Source organism: Cynocephalus volans, chromosome 16 (genome assembly GCF_027409185.1).
Source record: "Cynocephalus volans isolate mCynVol1 chromosome 16, mCynVol1.pri, whole genome shotgun sequence".
Lineage (NCBI taxonomy): Eukaryota > Metazoa > Chordata > Mammalia > Dermoptera > Cynocephalidae > Cynocephalus > Cynocephalus volans.
The window spans coordinates 42,461,215-42,484,316 of record NC_084475.1 but is presented as its reverse complement, the minus strand read 5'-3'; the positions used below and the strand labels follow the sequence as shown (position 1 = coordinate 42,484,316).

At 38.6% G+C, this 23,102-nt stretch overlaps 1 protein-coding gene across 3 annotated transcripts in view; it reads left to right on the top strand.

Moving 5' to 3' along the window:
• The window catches only part of PIP5K1B (phosphatidylinositol-4-phosphate 5-kinase type 1 beta), a 294,924-nt gene that overhangs the window by 167,861 nt on the left and 103,961 nt on the right, over positions 1 to 23,102 (top strand). For all 3 annotated transcript variants that reach the window (XM_063080588.1, XM_063080589.1, XM_063080590.1), the window contains exons 5-7: positions 2,964 to 3,081; positions 14,179 to 14,331; positions 19,052 to 19,351. In XM_063080588.1, coding sequence (XP_062936658.1) covers positions 2,964 to 3,081; positions 14,179 to 14,331; positions 19,052 to 19,351 — 571 coding nt within the window. The remainder of the gene's footprint in view (positions 1 to 2,963; positions 3,082 to 14,178; positions 14,332 to 19,051; positions 19,352 to 23,102) is intronic.

Sequence of the window (23,102 nt, the reverse complement as noted above, 5' to 3'; positions counted from 1 at the left end):
ATAAAGGGAAGAAGGAGATTCAGTTAAAGCTGCCTCACCCTTAATGAATTTTACCTGTGGCATCTGCCTCCTGAATCCATCCATTTACTTTTGCATGAATTATTTTTTCTGTCATTCTCGAAGTTCTACTGATAACTGTGTGTGTTGGGGATGTGCAAGTGTGTGTGTGTGGTGGGGAGAATCCAATTTTAAAAATACACTTTTGACCATTACGTAAGAACAGCTCTGACAATAGAAACCGCTTATAAGATAAACGTGTTATTGGAGAAAAAAAAAAAAGAACGCAAAAGATTGTGTAACCTCAGCAATAAAGCATTAATTAACATATATTATTTATGCCATGATGAAATGACACTCTGTGTAATGCCTGTGTTGTGCCCACCCCCTTTTCATCTCCATTTATACAATTTATTGATTGTCCCATACAGGCAAGTGTGCCTCACGCTTATTCTCCAAATTTTAATGTGGCCCAAAGATGGCTAGATTTATTTATTTATTTATTTATTTTTCATTGTATTGGTTTGGTGGCTTTTTAAACCAGCTGTCAGGATGTATACCTAAAGAAACAAACTTTTCCCTTCTCTAGCTGGAGATACTCTGACATACATACATGTGCATCCGTGTGTGTGTGTGTGTGTGTGTCTGTCTGTCTGTCTGTCTGTCTGTCTGTCTCACATCTCCGGAGAACCCTAGCACTATCCTTATTACACCATGACTGAGTTAACAGTAGTCAGGGAGATGTGAATCCAAGGAAATTTATTATAATTAATAGAAGCTTCAGGGAAAGGTTAACAATCCAGAAAGCTCAGAGTTAACCAAAACCAAAAATAATGATAGTAAATGCAGTTATCTCCTCTGATAGAATCTTGGGCCCCCAACTGTATAAGAACGAGAGAAATTCCATGTGAGTGGAACATGGGTGTTATATCTTACCTCATTGAATGTTCAAGGAAATCTGCTCTAATAGAATGAATTACTTTGATTGCATGAGATAGAAAATGAAAAGGAGAGTGGAAGAAATAAAAAGTTGGTGGCACTCTTAGCCCACTGAAAACAGCCTGCTTCAGAACCTAACACATTGTGATTATTTTTGCTTGCTTGCAAAAGTGAGGAAGGATGTCAGAGGTCACTTTGAGTCTCCTTGCTCCTTATTTCTACATACCACATTTATAAATTATTGCATGTCATATGAGTTCCAGAATCATTTCTTTCGACAATTCCATGGAACCTATAGCTGAGTGCATGTCCTCTCATAAATCCCAAAATACAGGATGAAGAAATGTTTGGATACAATGCCAGGGCATCATACATACATTATGAATGTTAGACTATACTTGCTTAGAGAAACAATAACCATTTAAATGAGCAGGTGGTTTGGGGGCCATTGCATACATTAAGCCTGAGATGGAGCTGTGACTGCTCCTCTCTTAGCCTTAGTTCCTGTGTCACTGTCCTCACATGTATGCCTTGCTGCTCCTTGAGTGTAATCCTAGCCTTTAAAGATAAGCATTTATATTATGATGATGGCCTCTAATATAAAAGCCAACTCCTTACTCTGGTACTCACCAAAAGGAGCAGTCATCTGTAACCATGCAGGAGTAAAAACTGGCCATATTGAATATATTGAATAGATTATTTCTAAATGGTTTTCATGGGTGATTTTTTCCTATGTGGAATTTTTGCCTTGTATATTACTTTTGAACCTTATCTCCACGTAAGAATCAACTCTACTGTGTTAGCGTTATTTTGAAAATTCATTCATTCACTCAACAAATACTTATTGAGTGTCTACTATATGTCAGACACTGACACAAAAATCTGATTGACCTCAACAAACTTAAATTGTGGTAGAGGTGTTTGTTGTGTGCTCAAAGCCTTTTTATTTGCACAGTATGAAAAATGAAAAGCAAAGCATGATAAACTTACATAAACCCTCAATGTCCCACCTGGAATGTAGTACAAAGAGATCTGGAACCTTTACATAAAATTGAATTATTCTATTGCGTTTTTCTGATTTAAGTATGTATAGATTATGTGGTTTGTCTGAGGTCATGTCCAAATGTAATATTGTACGGAGTCAAAGGATAAAAATGATGAGATTGATAAATATCAAAATTTGGGTGGGTGGATGCCTCTAAGGATATGATCAGTAAAAATTGCAGAAGGCAATTCAACTATATGAATAATGTTTTATTTCTTAAGCAGCATTTTGGGTTCATGGATATTCATTGATAGGTTCTTTAAATCTTTCATGTATCATAAATATAAATATTGTACAAAATTGTTCAAAAAGAACCCCCCCAAAAATATATATGTATATGTATTTATATATATGTATATATATATGTATTTATATATGTATATATATGTATTTATATATATATATGTATATGTATTTATATATATGTATATTTGGGAATGGAAATCAGGTTTTAAAGTCCCTAAAATATTTAAAGTCTCTTTTTTGGAAAACATGAATATAAGAAAGTTCAGATTGAAGTCTCATCCACTTCCAGTTTAATGTTCTGTCTGTTGGTAGGACATTTTAAGAATTATTTCACTTATTCCTGGTTTAAAATGTTTATCCAATATCCAAAATAAACGGTGAAAAAAATGTATTTTTGGAATTGCTCCACACACTAAGCCATGCATCTTATACATACAGCATTACAATGTGGTTTCACCGGGGAAGATGGAATGATTTTTCCCAGGAAGGAGGAACAGGGGGAATGAAGAGCCACACTGTGATTGACAGGGAACACCTGCATGGAGTGACCCTCACTGAGATAGCATCTGGTTTTACCTGATGGCCGTTGGCCTTTGTGACATGAACTTTGGGAGACCCACTATCAGAGGTGAAATTAGCCCAGGACTAATAGAGGTAGAATTTGAAGTCAGAATTGTCTTTGCTAATGTTCTCTCTCTTTCTCTCTCTCTGTGTCTCTTTAATATTTTAACTGCAGTGAAGGGAGCAACCTGACCCCAGCTCATCACTACCCAGACTTCAGATTTAAGACATATGCTCCACTGGCATTCCGATATTTCAGAGAACTTTTTGGTATCAAGCCTGATGATTACTTGGTAAGAGCCTGTAATTTTCCTTCCTTTTACAGAAATGTGTGATGTAAACATTTGTCTCATAGCAACAGTGACAAATAGCTTAGGGGCATAGTAAAAGTTTCAAGTTTTATAATGATTATAAATTTAGCTTCAGGAAATATGATTAGACTCTGCAGCTTTTAACTGATAACTACTAAATCTGCTATGGTAATTGATATTTAAATAACTGTGATATCAGTTGCTAATTCAGATAATTATTCTAACAGATATATTATAATTAGTTCTAAATACTCCTGTGAATTTTGCTGATTAGATTCTATTGGAAAACCTTCCTATTTTAATTGCTTTATTTATACCATTCATCTCAAACCTGCCTTGGCCCACAACCAGTTTCACCTTGACCTACAAATTTGAATAACTTTTTATAGAAGCTGGATAGTTTTGTTCTCAACGTGTCTTCATGCAAGCTCATTTTAAACATGTTTTTATTTGATACAATGGCATATTTATCCTCAGATTTGTCTGTTCTCTTAGTCTTCCTTCCAGCACACGGGAGGTACAAACACAACAGCCTTTTTGGGAGGTGGTCTAATGTGACCTGAGAGTTTTACCTCATTCCAGTTCTAGCAGCCAGGAGCTTCCTTTCTGTTGGGAGAGAAAAATGGTTTATTTCATACTTTGATCACCGTTGACATCCTGGGGTTCTTCAAAACTGGCTTTCAAAAAACTGTAGGAAGGATGCCATCAAATATTTATTGTCCATCCCATTCTCGATGATCTTAGTAAGACTTGAACCAGATCCTAGAGTAATGCTTTTGGGAGGGAGTATAACAAACATTTGTCACTTGGAACAATGAGTATTTAAAATGCATCTTATACTTTGGATGAGTCATAAATAATTAAATTCAAAACTGATTCTGTTATGTGCTGATGAAAACTAATGAATGATCCTCTTCTTTAGTTGGTCCCTAAGAAAACCATATAACTTCTGCCCAGTGAGATAATAATGATTCCACCCACCACACTAGTAAGTCTCCATATAGCAGTGAGGACTGAGTAGAAAGTCCCTGGGCATCCTGCTGCCCTTAAATGTATATGTCCATACCACTCCCTTTTCACTGAAATATCAGGTGACTCTACCCAACACTGCCAACTTGTTAGAGAAGATCCTTTGGTTTCTGGCTTTTCTGTAATTACTGAGGGTTGCCCTTATTCAGAAAATGTGTTTTGGGAACCTAGTGGGGTTTTAATATTATAATTATATTTATCAAATGGAAAACAAGATTGATCTCTCATCTTCTGCCACACGTAAGAAATGAATGGATTCTCTTTCTGAATTTCCTTGAACTTTTCTCCAGCTAAGAGACGCTGTAGACTTCCATTTTAGAACACTGATCAGTATGAGGAGATGGATACCTGTTTTCACCCTCCTATATCCATCACTTGCAGGCTGGGGAGGTCCATTCTTTTGCTGCATTCTTTCAATTGTCATAACCTCAAAAAATTGTTTTCTTTGGGGAAGTCCCTTTTCTGAACTTCTCACAGCTGACACAAGTTTTCTTTTCTTTTTTTTTTTTAATTTTATTTTGTCGATATACATTGTGGCTGATTATTGCTCCCCATCACCAAAACCTCCCTCCCTTCTCCCTCCCCCCCTCCCCCCCAACAATGTCCTTTCTGTTTGCTTGTCGTATCAACTTCAAGTAATTGTGGTTGTTATATCTTCTTCCCCCCCCCCCCCCGGTTTTGTGTGTGTGTGTGTGTGTGTGTGTGAATTTATATATTAATTTTTAGCTCCCACCAATAATTGAGAACATGTTGTATTTCTCTTTCTGTGCCTGACTTGTTTCACTTAATATAATTCTCTCAAGGTCCACCCATGTTGTTGCAAATGGCAGTATTTCATTCGTTTTTATAGCTGAGTAGTATTCCATTGTATAGATGTACCACATTTTCTGTATCCACTCATCTGATGATGGACATTTGGGCTGGTTCCAACTCTTGGCTATTGTAAAGAGTGCTGCGATGAACATTGGGGAACAGGTATACCTTCAACTTGATGATTTCCATTCCTCTGGGTATATTCCCAACAGTGGGATAGCTGGGTCATATGGTAGATCTATCTGCAATTGTTTGAGGAACCTCCATACCATTTTCCATAGAGGCTGCACCATTTTGCAGTCCCACCAACAGTGTATGAGAGTTCCTTTTTCTCCGCAACCTTGCCAGCATTTATCGTTCAGAGTCTTTTGGATTTTAGCCATCCTAACTGGGGTTAGATGGTATCTCAATGTGGTTTTGATTTGCATTTCCCAGATGCTGAGTGGTGTTGAGCATTTTTTCATATGTCTGTTGGCCATTTGTATATCTTCCTTAGAGAAATGCCTACTTAGCTCTTTTGCCCATTTTTTAATTGGGTTGCTTGTTTTCTTCTTGTAAAGTTGTTTGAGTTCCTTATATATTCTGGATATTAATCCTTTGTTAGATGTATATTTTGCAAATATTTTCTCCCACTCTGTTGGTTGTCTTTTCACTCTGTTAATTGTTTCTTTTGCTGTGCAGAAGCTTTTTAGTTTGATATAATCCCATTTGTTTATTTTTCCTTTGGTTGCCCGTACTTTTGGGGTCGTATTCATGAAGTCTGTGCCCAGTCCTATTTCCTGAAGTGTTTCTCCTATGTTTTCTTTAAGAAGTTTTATTGTTTCAGGGTGTATATTTAAATCCTTAATCCATTTTGAGTTGATTTTAGTATACGGTGAGAGGTATGGATCTAGTTTCATTCTCCTGCATATGGATATCCAGTTATCCCAGCACCATTTGCTGAAGAGGCAGTCCCTTCCCCAGTGAATAGGCTTGGTGCCTTTGTCAAAGATCAGATGGAAGTAAGTGTGTGGGTTGATTTCTGGATTCTCTATTCTATTCCATTGGTCAGTGTGACACGAGTTTTCTAATGAGCCTCTAAGCTTGAAAAATTATTTTCATAATGGTGTTGGTGCATTTACAAAGGAGCACAGGAGACTAAGCAGATGGCTTCTCAGAGTAAAAGTCTTTGTCCACATACCTGGCCAAAGGTAAGTTAATCAACCATTGGGTACCTTGAACGCCTATTGTATCTAAAATACTTCGGTAATAGTTACAGGGAGATTCCAAAAAATTGTTTGTCATGACACTCAGAATACTTAGAATCAAATTGGAATGATAATTTATGTGGAAAAACAACCAGCTTTACCAGGCAATAAAAAGACTAAAGCTAAACATCGAATGCTCCAGGATTTCAGAGGAGAGAAGGGTCTTTCTCTCTGGGGTGACAATGAGGTGGTCTTCTTATGAACGTGGTTTAGTTTTAATTGTGCCTTAAAAATTACAAGGATTTGATAGGTAGAAAAGGGACAGATGTTCAGGGGCTGGGGGAGGACAGTGTTGCTAGGACATTGAGACCAAAGATGTGAATGTGTTAGACGTTTAGAAGAACTTTGAATGGACCAGTATGGCCAGAAGGGAGGGTTTGATCAGGAACATTAACAGATAGGGCCAAACAGTTCAAGTAAAAATAATAGGAAACGAAGGGCATGTAAAGACTGACAAGCTATTTGAAGGTATTGAGGGATTACTTGTTTGGTGGGATGATGAAATTACGATTCTGTTTTAAAAGGGGAGTCCTTGTCTTTTAGAGGAAAATATTGAAGTATCTGCGTATGAAATGGTGGTGGTATCTGGACTTGCTTCAACAGAATCTGAGGAGTTTGTCAAAGGATACAAAATTTCAGTTAAGGGGAATAAGTGCAGGAGACCTGTTACACGTGGTGACTGTAGTTAATAACAATGTATGTTATATACTTGAAAATTGCAAGAAAGTGGATTTTAAATGTTCCTACCACACAAAAATATAAACATGTGAGGTAAAGGATATGTTAATTAGCTTGATTTAGCCCTTCCACTATGTTTATATGTATCAAAATGTCATGTTATACACCATAAAAATGTACAATTTTTATTTGTCAATTAAAAAATTAATTGGAAGCATTGTACACTTTAAATGGGTGAGTTCTGTGGTATGTGAATTATATTTTAATAGAACTGTTATAAAAAATTAATTGAAAGCTAAAGAAAAGAAAAGAATCTGAGGGAATCAGGGAAGTAGTTGGGGGTGTAGAAGAAATAAAACTGGCCATGAGTTGATAATTGTTGAAGCTGGAAGATACATACATGGCTGTTGATTATTCATATCTCTTTACTTTTACATATGTTTGAAATTTTCCATGATAAAAAAGGGAGAAAAAAGATAGGGCCAGGCAGGTAAGTGTGCTTTCATTTGATCCTATTTTTCTACCTCCCTCATTCATCACGCACACAATTCAATGACTGGGTACATCTCTAGGACCTACAAAAAGCAGAACAAGAGTGCTGGCCCTCTAGCTACACATGACTTCCTGGTCCCCAACAACTGCAGCCACCCACCTGCCCCTGGAGACACCCAGCCCACGGCTGAGGCAGCTCCTCTGATAAGTCTTGGAGCTTCTGGACACTCACCTCAAACCCCTTGATCTGGAGACCCCACTCAGTGGTGGTAGATAAAGAAAGGGTCTTTTGCATGACACAGCATGCTTCAGGGAGTCAGGTATAACCCTCAGAGACTTTTTATACCCTCATTCTCCAGATGAGGAATTCAAAGCTGGGGTCAGTGAAGAGAGATGCGTGAGGTTACCCACATTGGTGGGAGCTGAGCCTAGACCAGAATGGCAGTCTCCCCATCCTTCCCCCAGGGCTCTGAAGACCCTTTGCCAGGGGGCTGAGACTTCCCACCCACTGAATCACAGGCCTCTCATCAAATGTGGTCTCCCTAGCTCATCCAACTGTGATTGTCCATGCTGAAGAATACAGCTAGAAGAGATCAAACACCTCTAATGAAGCACATTTTGGAAGAGACAAGAAATAAGATGTCTCTTAAAAAACTGTGAAGAAACAGAGGATACGGTACAACTCACAAAGTACATCCTGGCATCTGTCAAACTGGGGATATTCAAACCCACATTCATGAAGATATATTGATCTAAGCTGGGGTGGGGGAACCATTGTTTAGTGATTGGTAACTTTATAAATAGTTTAGTACTGAATACCTGTGATGTGTGTATATTTCTACTTCATTTTGTTGCATCTAGATTTCTGCCTGAATTATTCTGTTTATATTTTCAGCATCATTAAAATTCACCATGTGCATGCGGATTACAAGTTTCATGTCAAAACATGCATAATTTGGGTTGTGAGACAGTATGGTGAATGTGCTTCTGCGCACACAGTAATGGGAGTGCCCTTTCCTCCTTATTCATTCCCAAACAAAAGCCTCTCAAGGCAAGACCACGGGCCTGTGGAGCATTCCTGTCTCTGCTTGAGCAACATTGGTTCTTTCCTTGTCCACCATGTGCCCGGGTATTGAGAAATCCAGTGTAACTTTTGAGTCTTTTCAGGCTCACCTGCGCCAATAAGAAAGAGAGCAGACTGAATATTTTATAGTATCAAGAGAAGAAACGGCAGGTAAAATTATCTCCACCACATAGCACAAGTTTACATTGCTAATTTGCGTTGGCAGGGCCCAGCTGAGTTGTACTTGGCTTTCTTTCCAGTGGGTATAGCAGGGAGGCCCTGCAGGAAATAGAAACGAGAGAAAGAACACCTTTGAACAGCTTGCACAGATGAAAAGCGCCTAGAAGGTGCCTAAAGCCCAGGAGCACACAAAGCAGCTTGTTGATCTTGGCTAATTAAAATGTTCCCATCTCTCCTCTTTATTTGCTCTAAAAAAGGCAACATTTCAAAGAAGGTTGCTTAGAAGAGATTGTGGTAACCGAGTTGTAGAATGAGAAACCATAGAATTCTAGAATGTACTGTTAATATTCCTGTTCAGTATCATAATCCCAGTTTATTATACATTGATGCTGTTATTAGTGGCCCCCAAAAGGTTATTTTAAACGGGACAAAACAAGATATTATTCCATTCATATTAATTTATAAATTACATAATAAAGAAGTATTTGACAATTAAGTAACAATGAAATAGTCTCCATATTATGTCACTGCTTATGGAAGAATTAGAGACTTTAATTAAGAGCAGATGTTCAGGTCTGAATCCAGTTTTTTCTAGACAGCTCATCCTGGATCACCCCCTAATTTCTCTATTTGAAGCCTCTAATTTTTACATCCTTTGTTGTTTTTGTACTTTCACCATATTTACTTCTACCCATAAAGAGTTTCTGTGCCAGGAATTCAAATGCCCCGGAAAAAGAATCAGAATTTCTAAAGAGTCCAGGGTCTGCCTTCACATTTTATCAGAGCTTGGGGTCCACAGCTTTGTTTCCTAGGGTCTCACATTTACAATTATATGACAGACCCAACTTTTTTCTTCCTTCACTCAGGATGTCTTAGTGTATTTTTGGGTAACCCTCTTGTCATAGAAGTTAAGCTGAAAACCTCAGTAAATTCTAGGGCAGTGCCAGCTCTTCCTTACCTGCCTGTGGAATGTGTGTATATTGCAAGTTTTTCCTCTCTCACCTGTGTATGATCATGTAAGAACAAAACAACAAACAAAAAAAGAGCAGCAATAATGTGGTCACTCTTTGCCAGGGGTTTCAAAAGCATTCACTTTAAAAACTTTCAGCTACTTTCAGGTAGGTATTATTATCTTTTATTTAGAGAGGAGGCGCCTAAGACTCCAAGACCCTAAGTTATTTATTCAGGGTTAAATAACTAGAACTGGTGCAGCCATGATTTTACAAACATCAGTTGATTCCAAATCTCATACCCTTTCCACTAATCGCCCTTCCACGTCGACACTTTCAACACAAGACTGGGCAAGTGCCCTCTGCTTCCTCTTGGTGTTTATGGCATCCTGTGTGCAGCCTGATGGCTATTTTTGTTTTCCTAACTTATCCTCAACTCTTCCATAAGGGCTTAGGCTCTAATGCTGCTTAGCAAGAGAGTTGCAAGAAGCAAGGCCAGCAGAAAGAAGAGTAGGTAGAAGATGGAAATTGCCAGTGACTTAGGAAGCCAGCAAATATTCGCTTCTTTCTCTTCTTCGAGAATTTTGTTTCTCTTATCCAGGGTGCTGCCAAAGCAAGATAATGTAAAAGATGATATCTAGAAACTGCTTTTTTTCCTCCTAGTTTCTCTCTCCCTCTTCTTCCCTCTCCTCTCACTCTCCCTCATTTCAGACTCTTCTATGATGTGGACTTAAATACTCACAAGCCCAGAACAAAAGCTTTGGAGGATTTTCATCCTTGGTGTTTTCAGAGGACTACATCCTCAGGATATGGTTCTTTATATTACAGCGCTACAGTAATCAAAACAGCATGGTGCTGGCATAAAAACAGACTCATTAACCAATGGAATAGGACAGAGAGCCTAGAAATAAATGCACGCATCTGTGGTCAGTTGATTTCCAACAAAGGTGCTAAGAACATGCAATGGGGAAAGGACATTTTCTTCCATGAGTGGTGTTGGGGAAACTAGATATCCACATGCAGAAGAATGAAATTGAACCCTTATCTCACACTATACACAAGAATCAACTCAAAATGGATTAAAGCTTAAATGTAAGACCAGAAACTGAAGTACTAGAAGAAAACAGAGGGGGAAAGCTGCACAACATTGGTTTGGGCAATGATGTCTTCGACATAACCCCAAAAGCACAGGCAATGAAAGAAGATATAGACAAATGGGACTGCATCAAACTAAAAAGCTTCTGCACAGTAAAGGATGCAATTAACAGAGTGAAGAGACAACCCACAAAGTGGGAGAAAATATTTGTAAATCATACATCAAATAAGGGGCTCATATGTAAAATACATAAGGAACTCAAACTACTCAATAACAAGAAAACAAATAACCCTATTAAAAACTGGGCAAAGGACCTGAATAGACATTTCTGAAAAGAAGACATACAATGGCCAACAGATATGGGGAAAAATGCTCAATGTCACAATCATCAGGCAAATGCAAATTAAAATCACAGTGCGATATCACCTCATACCTGTTAAAATGTCTGTTATCAAAAAGATGAAAGATAACAAGTGTTGGTAAGGACTTAGAGAAAAGTTGGTGGGAATGTGCATTAGTATAGCCAGTATGGCGATTCCTCAAAAAACTAAGGATAGAATTACCATATGATCCAACTATCCCACTACCGGGTATGTATCCAAAGAAAATGAAATCATTATGTTGAAGAGACATCTGCACTCCCGTGTTTACTGCAGCATTATTCACAGTAGCAAAGATATGGAAATAGCCTAAGTGCCATCACAGATGAATGAATTTTAAAAGTGTGGTATATATACACAATGGAATACTATTCAGCCTTTAAAAAGATTAGAATTCTGTTATTTGTGATAACATGGGTGAATCTAAAGGACATTATGTTAAGTGAAATAAGCCAGGCACAGAAAGACAAATATCACATGATCTCACATATATGTGGAATTTTAAAAAATTGAACTCATAGAAGCAGAGAGTAGAGTGGCGGTTACCAGAGGCTGGGGGTGAGGTGGGGGGAAGTGTTGGTGAAAGGGTGCACAGTTTCAGGCAGGGAGAATAAGTTCTGGTGACAGCCAGGTGACTGTAGCTTATAGTCATGTATTATATATTTCTAAATTGCCAAAAGAGTAGATTTCTAAATGTTTTCACCACAAAGAAATGATAATGTGAGGTGATGGACATGCTAATTAGCCTGATTTGATCATTTCACAATGTATACATTATCAAAACATTACATTGTACCCCATAAATATATATAATTATTATTTGTTGATTACAAATAAAAAAACAGAAAAATAAAAAAGATATGGCTCTTTAAGTTTCTGCTTTTGCCAGGCTGGCCCTGACCTCATCTGCATAAGACTCCTTACCTTTTTCTCTGCCCCCCAGTGTTTATCTAGTCAATAATGTGAATTCTTAATTAATAATCACTGAGCTTAATACCCCAAAATTGACTTCTTTGCTGGATTTTAGCATTTTGGGTGAGATTCACAGCCCTTCAGTTGTCGGTGGGGTTCAGCCATTTACCTAACAAAAACTTATTCCTGCTATGTGCTAGGCACTGGTCCTGGGACTATACGACAGACAGCATAAAATATTCATAGTTTCTGTCTTCACAGAGTTGTACAGTCTAATGGAGACTCAGGAAAAGGAAAGGGGCAGTTGTGGGATTTTGTGGTAACTTCTGTGATGAGAATATACAGTGTCAGGAAGCAATTGATCTAGGCTTATGGAACCAGGAAGAGTTTTCCAGAGCAAGTGCTGTCCCAGCAGACACTGAAGGCTAAAGCTGGTGTAACAGCTTCCAAATTGTGCTGCTTGCATCCTCCTCTTGTCCACCTATGGTGGGTTCTCAGCACAACACACAGAGTGGTCGTCAGCTCCAGACCCTCCAGTGGCTTTTCAGCTCCCGTAGACAAAAGGTTGCAGTCCTTCTGGTGGCCTGCAGCACCTTACATGGTCTGGCCCTCCTGACCCCTCTGGCTTCGTCCCTTTCCACACTGACTTCCTTGCTGTGCCTTGAACTCTACAGCTCCCAGGGCCTTTGCATTTATCCTTCCCTTGGCCTGAAATGCCACTTTCCCAGATATCCACATGGCTCGCTGCTTGGTCTCCTCAGTCTCTGCTCAGATGCCACCTTCCCAATGAGACCTTCAGTGACTGCCCTATTTAAAATTTACTGCAACCCAGTTCTCACTCATGGCTGATACTCTCTGCCTCTCTTTTTATAATTCATTTTTCTCCATAGCACTTACCATATTCTGATTTACTTGTTTACTGTCCGTTTCTTCCTACTAGTATATAAGCTTTGTAAGTGCCTGGGACATGGCAGATGCTCAATAGGTATTTTTTAAATGTTGATTGAATACAAGAATGAGTGGTAGTTAACCAGGTGAAAGCAGAGTGGAGATTGCCGCAGGCAGAGGAAAATGCAAAGGCCTGGGCATGGAGAGCGTGTGGCACAGTTGAGGAAACGGGAAGTCACCCTCTACGGCTAGAGCTACAAAGCTAGAGAGGAGGGCTGGGCCATTTGTGGCTTGAAAGCTCACATTGAAAGATGTGAAGGCACAGAAGGACATGATCAGATTTGCATTTTAGAAAGATCCCTGGTCTTTGGAGAATGCACTGGAAGGGACAAGAGCAGACCTTTGAGACAGGGGCAGGCAGAATCGATGGTGGATATGGAAGATGAGGAAATGTGCAGAGTCAAGGATAGTACCCAAGTTTCCGGTTTGGGAAACAAGGCAAATAATGTTTTCATTCTCTAAAATAGGGAAAAGAGAGGGAAGATAGAGGATGGAACAGGTGATCTGGAGTCACCATGTACAGTTATGCAGCATGTGTGTGGCCCAAGCGCCCCTCCCTGGCTGAGGGGAATGGGTGGAGACTGGGGTTCAGCCCTTCTCCTACTCAGCAGCCTTGTGTCCTGGCCCAGAGCTGTGTCCGCCTAGATAAAAGAGAGCATCTTTCTAGTTGCCCCAAGGCACCATACAGGTTAACCACAGTTCTAAGATGAATTTGATTGTGAACTTGTTGCAAGTGAAGTGTTTGTGGTATAAACAAGTAGAAATGTCTATTAGAATGTTAGGCCAACAGGTCTGGAGCCCTAGAGAGAGATCTGGGCTGGAGATACAGATTCTGGAGTCATCTCCTTGTTGAAACCATGAGTGGATGACATCTGGGAGAATAAATGGTGAAAAGAGAATAGTGTTGGCATTCCAGTGATAAATGCACAGAGTGGATCATAGCTTCAGTTGTTATTTTATGGGCACTTGCTGGAAACAATGCACCTTAGTTAACATTACTGTTTGAGTTATCTCATTAGACAGATATGATGATTGATGATTCTATTGTATGACACTGGGGGTGGGGAGGGCATGTCTGTTTTCCATCATAGAATTATTATAATAAAAGGATCAATTAAATCTTTAGAAATCACAAATAGCCTTCTTAGGATACTTGGGGCCTCCTTTTGAAGCTCATGGAGAGGGCTTCCTGTTTCAAAATGGCCCAGATATATAATGCTGTGAATGTCCTCCTTGGAAGTATCATGTACATTAAGTATATTTTTAAATGTTTGTTTATTTACTCTTTCAGTATTCCATCTGCAGTGAACCTCTAATAGAGCTGTCCAACCCCGGAGCCAGTGGATCCTTGTTTTTTGTGACCAGTGACGATGAATTTATCATCAAAACAGTTCAGCATAAAGAAGCTGAGTTCCTTCAGAAGCTGCTGCCAGGCTATTACATGGTAAGTAACTGCCTGTAATTAAAGCTTCTACTTTTGGTTTAATTACTTTCTTCAACAATTTTTTTCTATATTTTTTATTCAATGACTCTTTGGCATATTTCTTTGTCTTTGGTGAACTTTATTTTGCATTTAGATGCTGTGACATTCATTGAGTAGATACCAGAAAGTAAACTAGAACTGACTAGTAGAGCACAGCTGTTGAATCACATAGTCCTAGGTTCAAATCCCTGCTCAGCCATCAACTAACTCTGTGACCGTGAATAAGCAATGTAATTGATGAGTCTTGGTTCCCTCAGTCTTTAAAAGCTGGGGAATACCTATCTGATGTAGTTGTTGTGGCAAGGAAAGATACAGGATGTAGGATAAAGGGACGATAAAGGAAGCAGTGTGTTGCAAAACTCTTTGCGCTGCATACGTAGCAATAATGTGAATGGTTAAAGTGCACTGATTGCTTACTATGTGTTAAGCAAGGCTTGACATGCTTTGCATTCATTAACTTATTTAATCCTCACAGCAACCTTGGACGCTACAGTCACCACCATTTTATAGATGAGGTAATTGAGTAACTTGTGAGGGTTGTTCAGCTACAGAGCTGCAGAACTAGGACTACACAAGTGGTAGTGTGCAGAGGCTGCGTTTTTAACTCCTAAACTGTACCCCAGCATGTACTCTATATTAACTAATCTTAACTACTGCACTTCAGAATTTAGGATTTCAAAGTTAATTATGATAACCTGAAAGTCACCTTTCATGTAATGTCTTAGAGACAAAGAAACAGTAACTTAGCCCAGATGGATTTACATTTAGTCCAGATTTTCAAAAAAATAAGCACTTTCCCTAAGTAGTTCTGTCATTTTCATACCTCTAGTTTCATTATACTTTCATAATAATTATTAATTTTTTGTGATTGGCTTATGGATTTCAGAAGCCACAGTTCTACCATTCACTTGCTATAAAAGGTGATAACTGTCATCTTTGTCCCAAAACAAGATTGATGAGATGCCACACAGATCGTTTGTATGTAAAAATATTTATTTAATTCCAAAATTTGCTAGAGACCACATTATATACTGTAAATTAATCTTATATAGAAACATAGAAATCAAAAACCTAAATAATAATCTTAGTGGAAATATGCAGATTTTAAAAAGGCTTTGATTCTGAACAAGTATTTTCCTTTTTTAGAGAAAATAGAAAAGCAAAAATAAATAAATAAATACAACCTACTCTAATTCCTTTTCTAGCAATACATATCCGTAATACTTGGTGTATATGCTTTCAGATATATTCTACTCATACACACATTTTAAAATCTAAAATTGGGATCAAACTGATATTCCTTGTTAACCTGCTAACTTAATAAATCTTAAACTTCTGTAATTCTAAGCTTAGATATACTAGTTCCTTATTGTAGAACCTCGTTGCATAATATGGTAGCTGTATTAGTCCATTTTGTGCTGCTATAACAGAATACCTGAGACTGGGTAATTTATAAAGGAAAAGAGGTTTATTTGGCTTACGGTTCTGGGACAGCTGCATCTGGCACGGGCCTCAGGCTGCTTCTACTAATGGCGGAAAGCGGCAGGCAGCCAGTGGGTGCAAGCAGATCACATGGTGAGAGGAAGCAAAGAGAGAAAGAGAAGGTGCCAGGTTCTTTTTAAACAACCAGCTCTCGTGGGAACTAATAGAGTGAGAACTCACTCATTACTCCCCCCACTTAGGGAGAGCACTAATCCATTGATGAGGGATCCACCCCCATGACTCAATCAAGTTTCCAGCACTGCACATTGGGGATCAGATTTTCACATGAGATTTGGTTGGGACAACACATCCAAACTCCATCAGTAGCCATTAACTATGTGTGGCTATTTAAACTTAATTAAATAAAAATTTTAAATTTAGCTAAACAAGTGGTTTTAATCCCAATGATGGAAGCAAGTATACAAACAACATATTTCATCCCATTAACAAGAAAAAATGTGAACAACATGTTGTTATCCAAATTGATGTGGAAAAGAAACGAAGGCCCTCAAAATTCAATATCTTCTCTAAATTAAAATTCTAAAAATTGGCAGGGGAGTTTTTTAAAATCATAAGTAAATAAACAAACACACAGAAAAAACAAAAACATTGAAAAATATATATATTTTATATTTATCAATCTCTGGGAGTCACATAATATCTCATGAAGAAAAATAAGAGTCTTTTCCCTGGAAATAATAGGAAAAGACAAGTATGCCATTCATCAATGGTCCGATAATTTGCTAGAAATTCTGGCAATGACTTTTTGATGCAAAAAGAAATGAAGAATAGTATATGTGCCATTCTCTGTAAATGACACAATTTAAAATGAGCAAAACTTCAAGAAAATAAACTAATAATTTTTTAGAAGTAATATGAGTCCAGCAGATTTGTGCGATATAAAATAAATCTACAAAATCCATTGTATTCCATCACATAGGTAAATAGAGCTGGGGAATGTAAGGGAAAAAGGAGATCCTGTCTATAATGACAATAATGTATAATGAACATTATTAGAAAAATAAAGATATAAATAAAGACATATTACTATAATTCTCATTGGGAAAACAAGTTATAGTAAGTGTAGCATATGAACAATAATTCAGAAGGAATTTTCATAATAACAAGAAAAACTCTAAAAATACTTGAGACTTTTTTTTTTTTTTTTTAAAGATGACTGGTAAGGGGATCTTAACCCTTGACTTGGTGTTATCAGCACCACATGCTCCCAAGTGAGCCATGGGCCGGCCCAATACTAGAGACTATTTAAAAAATGTGTACTAGACCAATAGGAAGGTAACTACAAAATGTTATTGAAGGAAATTGTAAAGACATATACATTCTTCCTGAACTCAGTATTGTAAAGATTTCAATTACCCCCAAATCAATTTATAAATCCAGCCTAACTCCAATCAAAAATCCCAATAGGGTTTTTCCCAGAACTTGACAATACTGATTCATTTGAAAGAGAAAGCAATTATCATTTTAAGAATGTTTTTAAAAGTAAACAGTTGAACAGAAAGGTTGTAAGAAGGGACAAAACACTTTTTACAAAAGAAGAAAAATGGTAGGCCTGTCATAACAGATACTGAAAATCAATAAGGCTATAACTAATGTTAAAGATGTGATACTAGTACAATTCAAGAGAAGTGGATTAGTGGATTCAAATAACATGTCCAAAAATAAGCAAATGTGTATTTGACAACTTATTGTGTTGACACAGGGGAGACTTGAACTCAATTGAGAAAAGTCAGACTGTTCAATAAATGGCTATCCATTTGGGGGGTGTGGATTAAATTCTCTATTTCAGATCTTTCACACACACAAAAAATCATATAAAGACCAAATGTAATGACCAAAACTATGAAAAATGTGGAAGAAAATAGAAGTTTATAACCTTGGGTATAAAAAGCTTTGAAAAACAAAAAGCAAAAAAACCCCATGAGAAACAAGTAGATATATGTGACTACATTAAAAGGCAAAATATCTTTTTTAATAGGAAATACCAAGCACAAAATTAATTAAGCTCATAGAGTATTTCTGGAATGTTATAAAGAGAGAACAGTAATTCCCTCAAATGTTAGGAACTGGGGGAAGAATCAGAGATAACAGAGAGACTTTTCATTGTATTTGTGCCCTTTAATAAACTATTTTAATTTCTTACCTATTTTTAAAAATTTGTTTTTAGTTGGACATTTTTATAGGTACAGTTTGTTGTTTCAATACATGCATATATTATATAATGATCTGATCAGAATAGTTAACATATCTGTCACCTTAGCATTTATCATTTCTTTCTTGTTACAACATTTCAAGGTCTTCTTTTCTGGCTATCTTGAAATATAGAATACAATATTATTAGCTATTAGTTACCCTAGAGCACCAGAAGTTATTCTTCCTATCTAACTGTAACTTTGAATTTCTTACTTACTTTTAAAGGGGAACAAAAATAGGCATGTATTCCCTATTTTTATAATAATAAGGGAGAAAATATTTACCCCACATAGAAGAGGAAAATCCAGAATCTATAAAGAATTCCATCAAAGACAAAAACCTGTATAGAAAAATGAGCAAAGGATATTAACACAAAATTATCTTTGAAGTGGCTAAAAATACATCAAAAATATTAAAATTCTATAATAATTAGTGCTATTCAAATGTTTAAAAACAAGTTTCTGTTTTTTACCAAGCATGCTTAGAAGGATTTTAAAGTTTGATAATTTTCAGCTCTGGTAACAGTGATGAGAAACATGTAATCTTACACAGTGTGGTTGTAAATTGGTCTTGCCATTTTAGAAGACAGTTTTGCAGGAGGTATTAAAATTTAAAGTGTTTATCCCTTATACCCCAGCAATTAATTTTTTCTTTAGTTACCTTAGCAAACAGTCACTCATAGCATCCATCAATTCTTTGCCTGTTTTTACTTGGAGCTAATTTGGGACATTGTGTCCTTTATCATTCCAGCCACTTTTACTGCCCTGAGTTGAGAATGGTAACGTTGCTGTTTCACTAAACAGACATAAGAAATGGATTAGCAACAGCAAAATTTTAGCACATAATATAAATGTAAAATATAGATATAAAATATAATCACATCTCATTTTTAATGATCATGTTAGCATGAAAACACATCTTCAGTATGGTATTATTTTGTAAAAATAGCAGATAGTAAATATCTTTTTCCTTTTTTTGCTTCTAGAATTTAAACCAGAATCCAAGGACTCTTTTGCCGAAATTTTATGGGCTGTATTGTATGCAATCAGGAGGCATTAACATCAGGATTGTGGTAATGAACAATGTTCTGCCACGCTCAATGAGAATGAACTTTACGTATGACTTGAAAGGCTCAACGTATAAGCGCAGAGCATCCCGAAAAGAGAGAGAGAAGTCCAACCCAACATTTAAGGACTTAGACTTCCTGCAAGACATGCATGAAGGGTTGTATTTTGACACAGAAACATACAATGCACTCATGAAAACACTTCAGAGAGACTGCCGGGTAAGGAAATGTCATTGCTGTGATTTCCCTTGAAATGTCATCTGTGATTATGTAACCTTTGGCTGCCACTTATCAAAAGCATAGAAATCAGGAAAGTACAAAATGGACCTGTGGAATCCCATCTTTCCCAATCCTGGTGCTGAGCCATGCTTCTCTGATTTTGAAGGAATTGGTGGATGATAAGGAAATTAGCTAGTCTCTCAACTTAGATCTCTGTTGATTTTACTAATAAGTTAAGTCAACTTTCTTTGCTAAAATTAAACAAGAAAGCTTTGTTTTCTTTTCCTCCTGCCCTGTGGGGAAGATAGTTTACCTAGAAAGAAATGAAATTTAAGTTTAATGCAGTGATTAGCAAGAAAAGCCCTATACAAATCTTGGAAGAAGTAAGTTCCAAATGGGAAGACAAGTTTAGAGAAAACGTATCTAGTGGGATTAATGAATGGCTCCCTGGAGCCCCAGAGTAGATGCAGAACCATGATGTGAGTGGCACGTTCGCTGAAATGGTGTCTTTGGGTCTGAATGAGAGGCAATCAGGAATGAGGCTTGCTAGTTAGAGCCAAGACCTGTTCCCTGCAGACTTAGCCAGAGCAATTGTCAAAGGTAAGGAAGGATTCCCCCAGCCTGTAATGCTTTAAAAATAATAATGCCAAAACCCTGGAAATATTTTTCTGACATGGTACAAGTAGGTAAAAATCCTTTCAGAGAAAAATACCTAAATGCAGTCTTAATAGCTTCTGAACAATGATGATCATTTGATTAACAAATCCTCAGGAATACTGTTTACCGGCCCCACTGCACTTGAGAACCATGCAGGCCACTCAGCTGTGCTGGGTGTGGTGGAGGTGGGCAGAAAGCATGATGGCACAGGGCTGGGCCCAGGACCCGCCAGGCCTTGGATAGGACCCACAAGGCCTGGTCACTGGGAAACATGGGATGTGCTTTCCAGACTGTGGCTTTCTGGGACTTTCCCGGGCCTGGACAGATGACCCACATTGTTGCAGGGGAGGGGGGACACTTTTGTGCCAGACCCAAACTCACGTGAATGTGAGGAAGACAGTCTAGTGAGCCCGTCTAGTGTATAAAGTAGGGAATCCTCACTGAGGAACACAGTCCTACTGTTTCTGGGTTTTTTGTCCTTTCTACTTGTGGTAACGTGCATGATAATGCATGAAAATGTGTCCTTGGAATTTTTTTCTTCACTGACAGAGATTTCACTCCACAGCTCCTATTGTTCAGCTGCCATTTATTAAATGCTTACAGTGTGCCAGGCTAGTCTAAGATTTATTTATTTATTTATTTTTTCCTGACCAGTAAGGGGATCGCAACCCTCAGCACGGTGTCGTCCGCACCGCACTCAGCCAGTGAGCGCACCAGACATCCCTATATAGGATCCAAACCCACGGCCTCGGCGCTCCCAGCGCCACACTCTCCCAAGTGAGCCACAGGGCCGGCCCAAGTCTAAGATTTTTTAATGCATCATTTTGTTTAATTCTCTCATCAACCCTTTGAAATCAGTATTGTTCATACTCCTCTTTCAATTGCTGAAGAATTGGGCTCTTAAGGAGGTTAAGAGACTCATCTAGCATTACTTAGCAAGTCAGTGACAGAGCCCACATCTGTTTGGGTACAAAGCATGCATGTGCTCTTAACAACTGAAAGTTAAAGGTTCACTCTAAGGATTTTTTTTTTTTCTTTTTTGTATTATCTTTTCAGAAGTCAGGGGAGAAACAGTAGGAACCAAACAAGCAAACAAATATCCAGCAGAGCTATTCCAAGATCTGGGTAGATTTGAGTGATTCATGCTTTTCTTTAAAAAAGAAAAAAAAAAAAACACAAACACATATTTTAGTAGAAACCTTTTTCCTGTGTTTTTTCTACCCTTACAGGATGTGGGTGAAAAGTGACTCTCAATTCCCCAGAGTTTAGTACTGGCCTCTCCAGTTTTAGATTTGCTTTCTCTTCGTGTGTGTATGCTTCTTGCCTCTTTAATATGGAAAGCCTCTTTTTGCTGTCTTCTAATACCATATGCTTCCATGGCAGAAAGAAAAAAAGGTCAAATGTAAAAGAGCCATTGCACAGGATTTGTCTGTTTATTAGTTTTTCCTGAGCCCAGTCCTGAGAGAGCAAGGTCAGAGCCGACTTTTCATCAGAAATGAGAGCGAGGAGGTTTGCCTTTTAATTTTTCATATTTTGGCAGGTTTGTTGTTCTGAGGGAGCAGAAAGGTCAGCGTGGAGGTATCCTAAGGCTAACTCCCTCTTGCTCACTGCACTTGATCTTGTGCAAGACGCAGATCGTGGAACTTCTTTAAACTGCACACAACGCTTACCTTCAGAAAGGCTTTTCTAAGTGTGATGTGAGAGCCATAGGGAAATTTGACGGCCTTCCTGATCTGTCCTGACCATAACCAAGTTCTATCTGATCTGGAGTCAACAGCTGGTTCTTTGAACAGAGCTATCTTTAGCAAGGCATGTTTCTGGAATGGTGGGTCTTAACATTTAACAGTCATGGGCCTCTCTGCAGATCTGATGAGTGCTGTGAATCGTCCTCTCAGAAAAATGCCTGTGCATACAGTGGCTCATGAACTCCTTGGAGCCCATCATTCCTCTCCTGCCCCTTCCCCCCAGGCTGAGAACCTCCTTCCTAGAGCTGTTCAGCAGTCACCTCTCCCTTTCCTCAGGTCATCTTCTGAAGACCTAGCTCCCTGCATGGCTGGACTAGGGTGTGTGGTTGGCATGCCAGGAACATCTCTTGCCCTGATTTCTCCCCCTCTTTGCAAAGCTGAGCTTTAGTGCCAGCTGAGGGGCTATAGGAATCCAGGGAGGCTGTGAGGTCACCCCGGAGCTGATGCCAGCACCAGTTAAAATTCCCCTGAGTGAGGCAGTATTGCTAAAGCTCTAGAAACAGACCAGTCACAGGAATGCATTACTGTGTCAACACCCCAGCCAGAGAAAGGTGAACTAGATCCATATTAGGATATATCCTTTTGTTCACTTAATGGGCATGTGTTGCAAGCATACTATGTGCCAAGCAAGTGGTAAGTGGCCTCCATTTTTGATCAATTGCCATACAGTGTATTACGTGCAATGATATAATATTATACTGTAAGGATCAGAGCAGGTGATATTGTAGTTTGGTTTTCGAGGATGGGATGAGTTCTCCAGGTAGGCAAAGCAGCGAAAGCATATTTCTAGGAAGAGAGAACAATATGAGGGTACTTCAAAAAGTTTGTAGCAAAATTGAGTTAATAGTACGAATCTTTCCATGATCGTTTTGAAGGCCCCCAGCATAAGCTGGGCGTGAAATAGCATGACATGTTCCAGGAACACTGCAGCTGTGTGGTGTTGAGGCAGTTAACAGTAAGGGAGGGCATGTGAGGTAGCAGAGAAAAGTAGCCAAATAATGTCAGGAGACCCTTTCTGGTGGTGCCAGGGTCCTCTTAAGGGCTTAGAAGCGGCAAATCCAAGAATCCCAGACCTTGGGACTCCAGCTTTTCTGTTGTTCCCCAGACATACGATAAGCCTCCTAACTGCTGGCCCTCCTCCCCTTGCTTCCTGCCCCCTCCCATCCCTTCTTTCATATTTCAGCTTCACATGGCAGACTCCAGGGTCCCATTTCCCTTAGCACGTGTGCTGGAGGAAGATTCCTGCATGACTCATGGGCCAGCTTGGCCGATGTTGTTCCTGGCTCCCCACAGGCTGCCTCCGTGACTCCCAGTCAGAGCTGCTTTTTCTGGACTCTGCCTTAGAAAGG